Raw genomic sequence first — 14,838 nt, 5'->3', positions numbered from 1 at the left:
CTTCCTTGTCTTACAATCACAAACTAAAACAGGACAGCTAAAGGTTAAATGCTTATAAATGATGAAATCACCATAGCATGGTACTTGAGGGTATCAGCGAGTACTTACAAAGTCAGTTTGCTCAGATGGAAATGCTGAGGGCATCCTTGTTAGCCATGTTGCAGTTAAGGTCTGGTGTTTCAGACAAGGCAGATCTCACTTGGGCAGTGTGCTCCTTGGTCATGAACACAGCCCAGCTTAAAATCCATTTTCCACTATATTGGAGAAAGCTTCAGTGCTTTCTTCTTCTTCCTCCTCTTCTTCCTCTTCCTCTCCCTCTCCCTCTCCCTCTCCCTCTCCCTCTCCCTCTCCCTCTCCTTCTCCTTCTCCTTCTCCTTCTTCTTCTTCTTCTCCTTCTCCTTCTTCTCCTCCTTCTCCTTCTCCTCTTCCTCTTCCTCCTCCTCCTCCTCCTCCTTCTCCTCCTCCTCCTCCTCCTCTCTCTCTCTTCCTCTCTCTCTGTCTTTAAAATATAAGAAGACTAGGATTTATTCTCACTTCCTCTTTCTACACTCCTTTCCCTGGATGGAATAGGAAGAAAAAAACACCAACATCTCTTTTCAGAATCTGAAATAAAACTGGGGCAGCCCCTTTGGAAGACCATAGGAAGTGTTCTTAAACAAATAAAAATGGAATTACCTTGTAACCCAGCAATACCACTCTTAGGCATTTATCCAGTAGACACTCAAGCACTAGTTAGAAGGGACATATGCACCCCTGTGTTCATAGCCTCATTATTTACAACAGCCAAAGAGTGTAAGCAGCCTAGATGCCCATTGTCAGATGACTGGCTAAAGAAGTTATGGGAGGGCGGGGGTAGATAGCATAATGGTTATGCAAAGAGACTTTCATGCCTGAGACTCCAAAGTCCCAGGTTCAAGCCCCCACACCACTGTTAGCCACTGTTAGAGCAGTTCTCTGGCTATACATAAATAAATAAATAAATATAAAGTAAAGAGGTTAAGGGATATATATTCCATGGAATACTACTCTACAATCAAAAAAGATGTTATTGTGTCCCTTTGGAGGTGATTCTGCTTAGCAAAATATATAAAGAGATGGAAGACGATTGCCAGATGGTTTCACTCATGTGGAATCTAGAGATCTGATTTACATGAACTTGGAAAAAAAAAAAACAGAAGCAAGCAAACTCTTTCAGACTTGTGAGAACTCTAGTGGTTCTCTTTGGGAGGTGGGTGGGTGGGGATACATAACTTTGGTGTGGACCTGTACACTGTCATCTTACAATCTTGCAACAAACTATCAATAGCAAATAGAAACACACACACAGAGGCATCTGGATCATATTACTGTTTTTTTTCTCTCAAAATAATTCATTTGAATTTCTCATCTGTTATTAATGCAATTAAATGTGGTGACCAGCTGGGGAGGGGGAGGCGCTGAATTAACACCACATTCTCACGTGGAAACATGGAATGACAAGCCATCTTTCTTGCCAGAGACTGGATCCCCCATCACAGCATCCTGCATTGGATTAGGGAATTCAAAAACACCTCCTCCTGGACAAGCAGGGAAAAGCGTCCCTGGTTACAATGGTAAGCCCTGACCCTACTTACTTGTGATGCCGGACATAAATAAAACACTGTATTTCTGTGCCTAGTGCTGTCCAGATCGCATGAGATATACTAGGTACTATGCTGTCCTCCAGGCCATCCTCCATGTGCTGCGTATGGCTGATCCTTGTGACAAGACACAATGAAACGTTAACATGATCACCTGTAAGTAGAAAGATAGTGTCTCAGCCTCATAGTTCCTGATGTTCTAGAGAAGCCAGAGAGGCTAGATGACTGAGACTCACAAGGACAAACAGGCAGAGAGCTTGCAGTGTCTGACTTATAGTGTCACACAAGGCAGCTTAATTTGTGAGGAAAAAAGTTACTTTGAAAATGGAAGAGGATTCTTGTTTTGTTCCTCCTATTTGCATGTAAATACAGCACTTAAAGATCTGTCCCTTATTTCTTTCTCTAGCACAAAAAAACAATGTTTTTTTCCTTCAGGGACAATGACTAGCAAGGAATTATAGATCATTGGGCTTTAGTCTAGCAGATGTATTTATAAAAAGGGACAAGGTTATTTTAAAGAGCAGAAATATACCCTTTTTGAAGTCAAGCTACTTTCTCGGACAGGCGTGGAAAGGTGAGCCCAACCTTAGTGAAATGCTCTTTGTGAACAGTTCTGTCATCTGTCCCCTTTTCACATACACGCACACATAGGGAAGTCACTTTTGTACTGAGATATTTTTAGGGTCTGATGATTATGGGAGATGTTACACTGCTCCCTTTCAGTGCCACGGTGCCATTTTCATGGCTCACTGTAAGAAAGAGTTAGGCTTTGATGCTTCCTGGGAATTCACTAGAGAACTTTCTCATCTCAAAGCCATTGGCTTAGAGACACCACAGGTTAGGTGTCAGAGAAAGTATTTATAGCCAAGAAAGGCCTGATTCTATGAGTCATAATTTTTATGTATTAGCGGTTATTCAGAGATTCCAAAGCACAGTGCATGCTGTTAGACTTGTTTTTTAAAGTTTAAAATTGTATTATCTTTATTTATTTACTGGGTAGAGACAGCCAGAAATAGAGAGGATAGGGAGAGACAGAGAGGGAGAAAGACAGAGAGACACCTGTAGCCCTGCTTTACCATTCGTGAAGCTTTCCCTTTGCAGGTGGGGACCAGGGGCTTGAACCTGGGGCCTTGTACATTGTAACATGTGTGCTCAACCAGGTGTGCCACCACCCAGCTCTTGCTGTTAGACTTCTGAAAAGCAGTATTCTTTTGGTAAAAGGAAAGAAATACATGTTATGTGGAAAATACTCTGTGGGCTAAATCTAATTTTTCATCCATTGAGTACCTTATGCAGACTTTTCATTTTATTGATTTATTTTTCCTTCAGCCTTGTGTCAACACCATTAGAAATGAATTACTCAGGGGGCTGGGCAGTAGCACACTGGGTTAAGCACACATAGTGCAAAGCTCAAGGATCTGTGTAAGAATCCCAGTTTAAGCCCCCGGTTCCCCACCTATAGGGGGGTCATCTCACAAGCAGTGAAGCAGGTCTGCAGGTGTCTATCTTTCTCTCACCCTCTCTCTCATCCCCTCCTCTCTCAATTTCCCTTTGTCCTATTCAACAGTAATAGCAATAATAATAACAACAACCACAATAACAACAGCAATAAAATGGGGAAAAATAGCCTCCAGGAGCAGTGGATTTGTAGTGCAGGCACCAAGTCCCAGCAATAACCCTGAAAGCAAAAAAGAAAAAAAAAAAGAAAGAAATGAATGACTCATTTTGATACAGGGAGATTGGAGATTGGAGGTACAGTGGAGTACGGTCAGACACACATAGTCCACGGCCACTGTGGCTGGGAGAAGCCGATGTCAGTCAGGCTTGGCTTCTGCCCTTAACAAACTGGTAGTCTAGTGGGAGACAGAAATCTACACCACTAGTAGGCATCGGGACAGAATCTTAAAGCAAGATGCTCTAGAGACAAAAGAGTAGTGTCGGGTTCCTTGGGGGGAAATGAGCCAGACTGGCTCCCACTTCCCAGGCTGGCCTGTTGGCCACCAGGAGACAGACTGAGAGCTGGGAACCGAGAGCGGGGCTAGCAGAGACAGGAATGAGTTCACTAAGGGGTCTTCCAGAGTACCATGGCAGCGGAAGATACACAAACCTCCTTAGGGTACCGTGGCGGAAAACAGGATGTTTTATTGACGCAGTTACAAGTTTATAAAGGGGTAGCTCTGCAGGGGGAGTGGCCAAGCTGGCCAGTGAGACCAATATCTCCTTATAAGGGAAAAGAGAGCAAGGCAATGAGAAGGTATGAATGGTGATGCAGGAACAGGGAAATAGAAACATAAGGAAGGCAAAGCCCGCTAGAGGGAGGAGGAGTGGGGTGATGCAGAGAGGCTGATAGGAAGGTTGGAATTCCCCGCGTATACACTGGCCACATCTCGCTCAACCACAAGGCTGGCATGCCAAGGGGAGTCTGATAGACAAGCTTCCGGAGGGTCAACCATCCTTGCTCAAACACACAGTAGACCCAGAGAGTAGTTACTTTTTTTTTACAGCAATAGTTGCTTTTTTGTTCCATGGATTCCTTCAGGGAAATAACTTGAGTGAGTGAAGTAACATGAAGGGTCTAATTAAAGCTTAAAAGATGTTGGTGATGGTGCGTTAGAGCTTACAGTTTGAAATCAAGGTTACTGGATGTGGATGTAAACTCTGAGCTCTGAAACCTTCAAGATTTTCACTTTTAGCACTGACGGCATTTAGGATGCTATTTGCAAAGGTTGAGCAGGCCAGTCAGACTGATTGGAAAGAGATTTTAAGTGGCAAGTCAGAATGAGGGTTTTCCAGCTTTTACCAGACTTTCAGACTAGGCAGTGACACACCTGGCTGAGCACGTATTATCATGCACAAGGACCCGGGTTCAAGCCCCCAGTCCTCATCTACGGGGGAGGGCTTTCCAGACGTGAAGCAAGGCTGCTGGTGTCTCTCTTCCTCTCTCTTCTCTGTGCCTCCTTCCCTCTCAATTTCTCTCTGTCTTATCAAATAAAAATGAAAAGAATAAAATACTTCTTTAACATGTTTTGAATGCCTTTTAAATCTTACCTTTTTCTTAAATGTTTGAAAAATTGAACTTCTAAAGTTTAGGATAGAATGTGTTTGAGTATATGTAAAAACAGCTGATGCAGTTACTGACATCCTGGAGTATTAAATCCTTAAGGGAGATTCTGAAAGAAAATGAAGTTTTTTTTAAGGAATAAAGATATGTTCTCTGTTTTTATGAGGCATTTTGGTCTATTTATATATGCTCATGGCCTCACAGCAATGAAGGATGCTTTTTTACAGCTGACATGTTGAGGGCTAAATTTAGAAAAGATGGAAATTTTTAAGAATAGGTGTTTTTGGGAGTTGGGCTGTAGCGCAGCGGGTTAAGGGCAGGTGGCGCAAAGCACAAGGTCCGGCATAAGGATCCCGGTTCGAACCCCGGATCCCCACCTGCAGGGGAGTCGCTTCACAGGCGGTGAAGTAGGTCTGCAGGTGTCTATCTTTCTCTCCTCCTCTCTGTCTTCCCCTCCTCTCTCCATTTCTCTCTGTCCTATCTAACAACAACAACAACAATAATAACTACAACAATAAAAAAAAACAAGGGCAACAAAAGGGAATAAATAAATACAATAAATATAAAAAAAAATTTTAAAAAAAGAATAGGTGTTTTTATTCTAATCATTATATATTTATTTTTAGGGGGAAAGGCATTTTTCTTGAGATTATTAGCTGAGGCATAAAATTGCATTTTAAGGATTTAAAAGTTATGCTCGTGGGCTCTAAAATAATGCAGCCGTTACAATTATATGACTTTAACATGTCTACTTAATGAATGCCTTATTCTTAGGTAAGCACTATATATATATTTGTAATCAGGGCTACTTCAAATCTAGGGTTTCCATCATTTACAAATGTAAATAACAATGGTCCTATGGTACTGTCCGTTGATGACTCTTACTAGTAGACAGATTGATTCTTCCTTTCTTTTGTTCTCACAATGAATTGTCTTATTGCTCTGTTAGTTTCTGTGTTTGTTTACAAAAAAGAAAGGATGGGGGCCAGGTGGTGGCACACCTTGCTTGGGTGCTACCTGCCTGGTCTGTTTGTTTCCAAAATAAAAACAAACAAAAACCACACCAAAAAACCAAATCTAACTTAATTGATTCATTTAAATAATTTACATTTATATAATAACTGATACAAATCTATCATTTTGCTAATGGTTTTCTATTTCCTCATCTTTTTCCCTTTGTAACTCATTTTCTGTCTATTTGATTCACCAGGTATTTCTTTTCTTTTTTAAATTTTTGGTTGCTTTGCTTTCATTTCTGATTCTAACCTGTGGGTAGACAGCCACTATAATTATATCTTCATGAGTTATTTTTTTAAAAATTCTATTATTTTATTTATTTATTGGATACAAACAGAGAGAAATTGAGAGGAAGAGGGGAACAGAGACCCCTGAAGCCCTGCTTCACCACTTGTGAAGCTTCCCCCCTGCAGGGTAGACCCAGGGCTTGGTTCTGGATCCTTGCACACTGTAACATGTGCTCCCAACCAGGTGTGTCACCACCCAACCCCGAGTTATTTATTTTTATTTTTTAAAGTATTTATTTATTTATTTATTCCTTTTTGTTGCCCTTGTTTTATTGTTGTAGTTATTGTTGTTGTTATTGATGTCGTCATTGTTGGATAGGACAGAGAGAAATGGAGAGAGGAGGGGAAGACAGAGAGGGGGAGAGAAAGATAGACACCTGCAGACCTGCTTTACCACCTGTGAAGCAATTCCTCTGCAGGTGGGGAGCCGGGGACTTGAACTGGGATCCTTATGCTGACCTGGTGCTTTGTGCTATGTGCACTTAACCCACTGTGCTACCGCCCGACTCCCCCGAGTTATTATTTTTTAAGGATGTTATTTAATTTTATGCATCACCAGTTAGAATAAAATGTAATGTTAAAGAATGAAATTGTATGATAAAGCTTATTGACAATGACTGACTGTCTGAATTTTTTTTCTTTCTTCATTGCCACCTGGGTTATAGCTAGGGCTTGGTATATACACTAAGAATCCACCACTCTTGGTAGCCTTTCTTTCTTTCTTCCTTTCTTTCTTTCTTCCTTCCTTCCTTCCTTCCTTCCTTCCTTCCTTCCTTCCCTCCTTTCTTTCTTTCTTCCTTCCTTCCTTTCTTTCTTTCTCTCTTTCTTTTTCTTCTGATAGGATAGAGAAATTGAAGAGGGGGTGGGGGAGTTAGGGAGAGAGAAAGTTAGACACCTGTAGATGGAGAGCAGGGGATTGAACCAGGGTCCTTGCACTCTGTAATGTGTGTGTTTAACCAGGTGTGCCACTCATGGGCAAGACTTAAGAAACAAGAACAGAAGAGGAAACGCAGAGCAGAACTTGGACTGGGTTTGGTGTATTGCGCCAAAGTATAGGGCTCTAGGGCTCGGGGAAGAGTGTTTAGGTCCTGGTGCATGATGGCAAAAGAGGACCAAGTAGTGGTGAGAGTCTTTTGCAGAAAACTGAGAAACTTTACACATGTATCAACAACTGTACTTATTGTAAACCATTAATCTCAATAAAAAAGTGGAAAGAAGTAAGATTTCTGTTTTATCTTGCAGTTATGATTTTGGATGACAACATGCAAAAACTGAAAGCTTGGAGTCTGGGAAACATCGTGGTGAAGTAAGTAGAATCTACTGATCTCCAGCTGAGCAGACCACAAGTTGGTGGGAATGACAGGAGGAGTGAATGACTGTGGAGACGCTACTAGTGAGGCGGAAATCTAGTGTTCACCATTGGCACTTACTCTGCCAACTTCATGTCACTGAAACATGGAAGCCCCAAAACATGAACCAGCGTCAGATAGTTTTTGAAACATGTTTCATATCTTTATATTTTTTGAGATTTTATTTAATTACTTAGTATTGGTTAAAGACAGAGAGAAATTGAGAGGGAATAAGGAGAAAGAGAGGGAGACAGAGAGACACCTGCAGCCCTGCCTCACCACTCGTGAAGCTCTCTCCCTTCAGATGGAGACCAGGGGCTGGAACCTGGGTCCTTCCACACAGTGATGTGAGTGTTTAACTAGTTGTGACACTGCCTGGCCTGCTAATATTTTGTGTTTTTAATAATATTTTCTTATTATATAAGTAACGCATATATGACAAGAGGCATTTAAATACTAAAACAGTGCTACCAAGTCAACCGTGTTTTGGTTTCCTCACCCTTGAGCTATGCATCATTAATTTTGTAATATAATGATTTGTTTCTCCTTTTTGATTCTTATTATTGGTATTTGTGTATTTGGTTTTTCTTAGCCCTATCTTGCATTTTTAACTTTAGGCTGCCTCTTAAGAATGTTTATTTCTGTTCTAGTTCTTAGTCTTTATTTTAATGATTGTGGTCATAAATCATGCTAAGTTGAATATTCTGCTTTGCCCTGCCCCCCATCTTAGTCATTGCTGTGGTATTGATCAGATTTGACATATACAGTTATGGGGTTCAATAGTAGCATGACATAAAATTTCTGGCTCATCAAGTACCACAGTTTGACACTTTCCGTCACTGTCTGTCTGTTAGGCAAACAGTGCTGATATGTAATAGAAAAATAGTGTCAGCACCAACCTCCGGGAGCCCCAGTGATAACCCTGGTGGGAACAAAAAAAAAATTTTTTTTTAAAGGCATTTCCTTCTTCTGTATTTTTAAACAAGTATCTTATCCTGTAGGTGGAGATTTGTCATTTCACTGTAAGCTATTTGGTGGTGCAGTATATTGTATGTAGTGAGATTGGATTCCTTCCTTGACAGTGTGAATAAATATTCAAAACAGTGTATGGTTCATATACTATAAATCAGAAGAAAAGGTAGAAGTGTTAAGAAAAGAAAATTATCACCAAAATCTCTTTTATTTAACAGAACCTTGAGCCTTATTTTGGGAACTCATCTTTATCCATGAGAGGAAGATTTTCTTTGCTTTCTTCTCTTCCTCCTCCTCTTTTTCCTCCTCTTTTTCCTCCTTTTTTCTTTCTCTTCCTCCTCTTCCTTTTTCCTCTTCTTCTTCCTCCTCTCTTCTTTCTCCTCTTCCTCCTCCTCTTTCACCTCCTCATCCTCTTCTCTCCATTTTTTTTCTCCTCCTCTTCTTCCTTTTCCTCTTCCTCTTCTTCCTCCTCTTTTTCTCCTCTTCCTCCACTTCCTCCTCCTCTTTCTTCTCTCCATCTTTCTCCTCCTCTACCTCCTCCTCCTCTTTCTTCTCTCCATCTTTCTTCTCCTCCTCTTTCTCTTCCTTTTTTCCTATTTATTTGGGGCTCAGTGTTTGCCCCACAGTTGCTGACACTTCCCTGTGACAGGTGTCTGCAGACGCTCTCACCCCCAGCTTAGGTTCTTTCCCATCATCCTGCACCAGGACTCAGCACTGCCCTCCTACCAGCTCTCTCCCTGTCATCCTTCCCCAGAATTCCTTGCTATGGTGCTACTCCTCTATTAAGAATGAGGAATTCACCCTCTTCACCTCATTCTGGATGGAGCTTGAAGGAATCGTGAAGTGAGATCAGCCAGAGAGAGCAGGATGAAGGATTGTCTTTCCCAGTGGTGCCCATTGGCCAGTCTCTTCTTGGTGCATCTACCTGACAGTTATCCATGCCCCTCCTTGGCTGCTGAAAGTGGGAACAGGGTTTTCTCCTGTGTGATTTCAACTAAGGAGACTTAGTGCCTCACCATAGCTGTCCTATCTGCCTTGAGGTGCTTGCGTCACCCGGAATGGGAATTGGCCAATTAATACTTTCCAAGAGTACATTATAAATATGTTTGACTCATTCAGGAAAAGGGAAAGGCCCAGCTTGATATAATAACAATGAAATGTATTAATAATTTGAAGGATGTAAATTCTCTTCATGCAGACTGTAGTCAAAACTACACTCATAAACTGAAGAAACGTAAGGTCTTGTGTAGAGACCAGTTCGGTGGGCACCCAAAGCAGCTTGGGCATCTAGAGAAGATGTCTGGTGATGCCTGCTAAATAGCTCACTTGGATAGTCTGCTGCTTCACAAGGTGTGCCGCCCAGGTTTGAGCCCAGCCGCCACCTCACTGATGGACACATCGGTGCTGTGGTCTGAACTTTCTCCCTGCCTTCTCTGTTCCTATTAAAAAGAGAGAGAGAGGTTTTATCAGACATTTTGTTACCTACAAAATCACAGTAATACTAAATTTTAAAGAAATATGTTGACCTCCAACTTTGAGAAATGTCTAATGAAAATGTATACACATTCAATTAAACACATCTACCAGGGACCGGGTGGTGGTGCACCTGGTTGAGCTACAGTGTGCAAGGACCCGGGTTCAAGCCCCTGGTCCTCACCTGCAGGGGAGAAGCTTCATGAGTGGTGAAGCAGGGCTGCTGGTGTCTCTCTGTCTCTCTCCCTCCCCCCCCCTCAATTTCTGTCTTTATCCAATAATGGATTTTTTAAGATACCTCATCATAACACCACTATCAAGCTCCAAATATTTTACTTGTCCCATATACACAGTTTATGAATAAATGTATTTATAAATTTTTAAGTATTGGTATGTGGTATACATATTTATGAATATTTTATCTTACCCATAAAATTCAATCTGTGAGCAATTCTTAGGCCATATTTTCTCATTTTCTATGGCTCCCAAACATGTACAGCATATATTAAAATGTAATAGCCAGTGTAGTGTCTCTGCAGAAGGGCTTCAGTGCCTGAGGCTATGAAGGCACCCAGATCCAGTCCCTTCCACCACTGCAACCCAGAATCAGCGGTGTTCTCTGCTGAACACAGAGAAACCATTTTGTGGTGGGGTGGGGGGCAGTGTAATGGTTATGAAAAAGATCTTTCATGCCTGGGGTTCCATCCCCAGGTCCAAAGTCCCAGGTTTATTCTCCAGCACTGCCACAAACCCACAAACTGGCTGAGCAGTGCTCTGGTTGATATCTATCCATCTTCTATCTCTGAGCTTTTCTCTGTATACCTCTCTCTCAAAGAGAAAAATTTTAAAAAACACCATTGTATTCTTGAGGCTCAGAGGTCCCAGGTTCAGTCCGCAGCACCATAAGCCAGAACTGAGCAGGACTCTGGTAAAAACAGAAGTCTGTGAAGTACTTTAACCTGAACTGCCATCCAAAGTTATCACTGAGAATCATTAGTAGTCCATCATTCTCAATTATATTATTTTAAAATATATTTAATTTACAATGAAAGAAATATTGAAAGATCAGAGCCCTGCTCAGCTGGCTGATGGCTGGGGACTGAACCTGGGATCTCAGAACCTCAGAGAAGAATCTTTTTTGATGGCCATTGTGTCATTTTCCCATTCTCATTTTTACTCTTGCCTTTTAAAAAATCATTATTATATTATGTGAGAGCTAAATGGACTTTGTTGAAATCGCAGTATTGCCTAGTGTGTATATTCTCTTAATTATATTTGTAATGATTATAAAGAGAAGAAATAATCTGCATACTTAAATAAGGGGCTCAAACTATAACAAAATTTAAAAAACGTCTCACTGTTTCAATCTCAACCTCGATTGCTGTTTGTAAGTACAGTTAAAGCTTCTTGTTTCAGTAAGGGGTGTTATGAATACTGTAAGTAACATTTGGAAATGATCGTTCTCGGACAGTACCTTTAAAATCCAAAGCTGTAGTCTTAGTTCCACATCTTATTAAATATTCTCTGTAATGATTTATCATATTGAAATGACTCACCCTCACATCATACATATGTGAAAATTTTGAGAAAAAAATGTTAATGCCCTCTTGATCCACATTAGTATTTTGCTAACTCTTTGCTAAGACTTTCTAAAAATCACTGCTTTGTTCTCCTGGAGGGCTCCTGAGCTTGAAGACAGACATTTTAGTCATCGTGAATTGCTGTTGACCCCGGAGGTAATCAATAGGAATCCTGAAGTTCTTGTAGATTACCTTCATTCAGCCAGTTTTTCTCTCCTAGAAGAGAAAACTTCATGTCTCCATGGATATTAGAAAATCTTTTTGATTTTTTTTTTTTTTTGAAAGCTACACCAGGCAGTTAACTTAATGGATATGGTCTCTGAGTTACTAGGAATAAAAAAAAAATCATGACTTTTAGAAGGTGCTTCTGAAATGACTCCTTGAGTTCCAAAGTGTAGAATTAAAATGGCTTCTTCTTCTAGCGTTTGCTCTTCTTCCTTAGCCAGTCAACAGCATCAGGTTGAGCCTGATGTAAAGTTTCGAGACCTCCTTTGAATCTGGAGAGGTGGCAGTCGTTGACTATGTGGGTCATAGTCTGTCTGTAGCTGCAGGGGCAGTTCGGGTCGTCTCTGGCTCCCCAGCGATGGAACATAGCGGCGCACCGGCCATGGCCTGTTCGATAGCGACTGAGGAGGGCCCAATCATAACGTGCTAGGTCAAAGCCGGGTTGGCGCTTGCAGGGGTCTGAGATGAGGTGTTTGTTCTTTACCTCAGCCGACTGCCAACTCTGTTTCCAAGAGACTGGAACAGAGAAGTTCAGTGTAGGCATAGGGGACCAGATTGGATGATGAGACGTCAAGCGTTGGACAGGGTGGGCGAAGATATCCGCGTATATTGGCAGGTCCGGTCGAGCGTAGACGTGGGAAATGAACTTAGATGATGCCGCATCCCGATGAATATCTGGCGGGGCGATGTTGCTAAGAACTGGCAGCCATGGGACCGGGGTGGAACGGATGGTTCCAGAAATTATCCTCATGGAAGAATATAATTTGGAATCGACCAAGTGGACATGGGGGCTGCAGAACCATACTGGGGCACAGTATTCTGCAGTGGAATAGCATAATGCCAGAGATGATGATCGTAGTGTGGAAGCGCTCGCGCCCCATGAGGAGCTGGCCAGTCTTGCAATGATGTTATTCCTCGCGCCCACCTTTGCTGCAGTTTTTATGAGATGTTCGTGAAATGACAGGGTGCGATCGAGAGTAACGCCAAGATAGACTGTCTGGGCTTCATGCCGGATTCTCGTATCGCCAAGCTGCACATTAAGCTCACGCGAGGCCGAGGCATGGTGTAGATGGAAAACAGATGATACCGTTTTTGCAGTGCTAGGGATTAGTCGCCATTTTTTACATTACATTTTTTACATCCCCCATTAAAATGGCGAGTCCCTGGGAGTCAGGCAGTAGCGCAGCAGGTTAAGCGCATGTGGTGCAAAGCGAAAGGACCTGAGTAAGGATCCCGGTTCAAGCCCCCAGCTCCCCACCTGCAGGGGGGTCACTTCGCAAGCGGTGAAGCAGGTCTGCAGGTGTCTACCTTTCTCTTCCCCTCCTCTCTCCATTTCTCTCTGTCTTATCCAAGAATTCTGACATTAATAACAACAATAACTACAACAAAAAACAAGGGCAACAAAAGAGAATAAATAAATATTTTTAAAATATAAATAAAATGGCAAGTTCCTAATTTCCCAGCAACATACAGCAGGACAAAAAAAATTTTTTTTTTTAATTTTAGTGATTTAATAATGATGAACAAGATTGCAAGATAAGAGGGGTACAATGCCACACAGTTCCCACCACCAGAGTTTTCTGTTCCGTCCCCTCCATGGGAAGCTTCCAATTCTTTATCCCTCTGGGATTGTGGACCAAAATTCTTTCTGGGGAGTAGAAGGTGGCGCCTTCCTCCCTTCCATAGTGATGTCACTACTAGAGCCATAGTTCTCTGGCTGTCCCTCTGTGTTGGGCTTACATGTTTCTCTGACCTGATCCTCTGTTGCACTTGGATGTGGACTTGTCTCCCTTCTGCTGTGCCCTGCAGCCAATGACCAGGTGCCAGGGACCCACCAGGGACCCCTCTGGTGACTGCCAGTGTCTCAGCCCCCAGATAATCGACTCTTGGCCCTTAGTGCAGTGTGCTGGACTCTTGACAGGTTTGCAGGAGTGGGTCAAGACGACTTTCCGTCAACCTCATTTGAATGAAACAAAGGATGCCATGGATGGGGGTGCTGATTCTATTCCTCTGTAAATGGCAGTTTTCAGTGTGATCTTTAGTAGACTTCCCAAAGCTGTGTGAGGCAGAGGTATGGTATTACGCATGGGGACCTAAGTGTTACCAGTAGATGGACAGCTAGAACACACATTGATTTCCCAGACGTTCTGTTCGTTTGTTTTTGCCTGCCCAGAGAGAAGGAAATTGTGGTTACTCCTAAGTGGACATCATTCAGTCAGGATGTGTCTCTCTCATGATCTGTATTCTAAACATCTTAATTACTGTATTGCACAATATGCCAAAATCTTCTTTCAGTTTAAGCCATAATTGATAGCTGTGTTTGCCAGCGTCTAACACAGAGGCCAAGGAATAGCAAGTATCCGGCAAACATGGATTGAATGAAGAGAGCAGATGTGTGCATGTGTGTATGAATGAGCTGTTAGTGCCTCTGCTGCTTTCTTCTCTAACTTGCTCATTTTCTTTTTCTCTCCACTGGCTCCTTGGCCTCCCCGCCCATCCTACATCACCTTTCTACATCAAGTATCTGATGAATTTCTCTCCTACTCAGGTGACTTTTTTCTTTTCCTTTCTTTCTTTCTTTTTAAAATTTTTGTTTATAAAAAGGAAACATTGACAAAAACCATGGGATAAGAGGGGCACAACTCCACACAGTTCCCACTACCAGAACTCCATAACCCATCCCATCCCCTGATAGCTTTCCGATTCTTTAGCCCTCTGAGAGTATGGACCTAGGGTCATTATGGGGTGCAGAAGGTGGAAGGACTGGCTTCTGTAATTGCTTCCCCGCTGAACATGGGCATTGGCAAGTTGATCCATACTGCCAACCTGTTTCTCTCTTTCCCTAGTGGGGTGGGGCTCTGGGGAAGTGGGGCTCCAGGACACATTGGTGGGGTCATCTGCCCAGGGAAATCCATTTGGCATCATGGTATCATCTAAAACCTGGTGGCTGAAAGAAGAGTTAGCATATAAAGCCAAACAAGTTGTTGACTAATCATGGACCTAAAGGCTAGAATAGTACAGATGTGCCACCACCTGCCCCCCTATAATCTATTCCTTACAAATTGTTATTCCCATGTTTATCTCAGAAAAAAAAAGAGAGAGAGAGAGAGCAGATTATCAGATCATCTTGTATTAGAAACTGCAGACTTAACTAATTTCTGGACAGTATCAGGTTTTTTTTTTTTTTTTCTCCCATGACACCAAGAAAGGTTAAAAAAAAAAAAAAAAAAAAAAAGCTCCTTGGCAAACCCTGGC

At 42.1% G+C, this 14,838-nt stretch overlaps 1 protein-coding gene across 5 annotated transcripts in view; it reads left to right on the top strand.

Annotated features, from left to right (window-relative positions):
- The window catches only part of ACSS3 (acyl-CoA synthetase short chain family member 3), a 155,144-nt gene that overhangs the window by 119,301 nt on the left and 21,005 nt on the right, over positions 1–14,838 (top strand). For 3 of the 5 annotated variants that reach the window (XM_060191505.1, XM_060191504.1, XM_007517208.3), the window contains 2 exons: positions 1,497–1,592; positions 7,227–7,290. In XM_060191505.1, the coding sequence (XP_060047488.1) occupies positions 1,497–1,592; positions 7,227–7,290 (160 nt within the window). Of the gene's footprint in view, positions 1–1,496; positions 1,593–7,226; positions 7,291–7,637; positions 7,681–14,838 lie in introns of all 5 variants that reach the window. The other 2 variants (XR_009549980.1, XM_060191503.1) reach the window with 2 other exon arrangements.

This window comes from Erinaceus europaeus, chromosome 5 (genome assembly GCF_950295315.1).
Source record: "Erinaceus europaeus chromosome 5, mEriEur2.1, whole genome shotgun sequence".
NCBI classification, from domain to species: domain Eukaryota; kingdom Metazoa; phylum Chordata; class Mammalia; order Eulipotyphla; family Erinaceidae; genus Erinaceus; species Erinaceus europaeus.
Note: the sequence above shows the minus strand (reverse complement) of the source record. Positions and strands in the feature narration are given on the sequence as shown.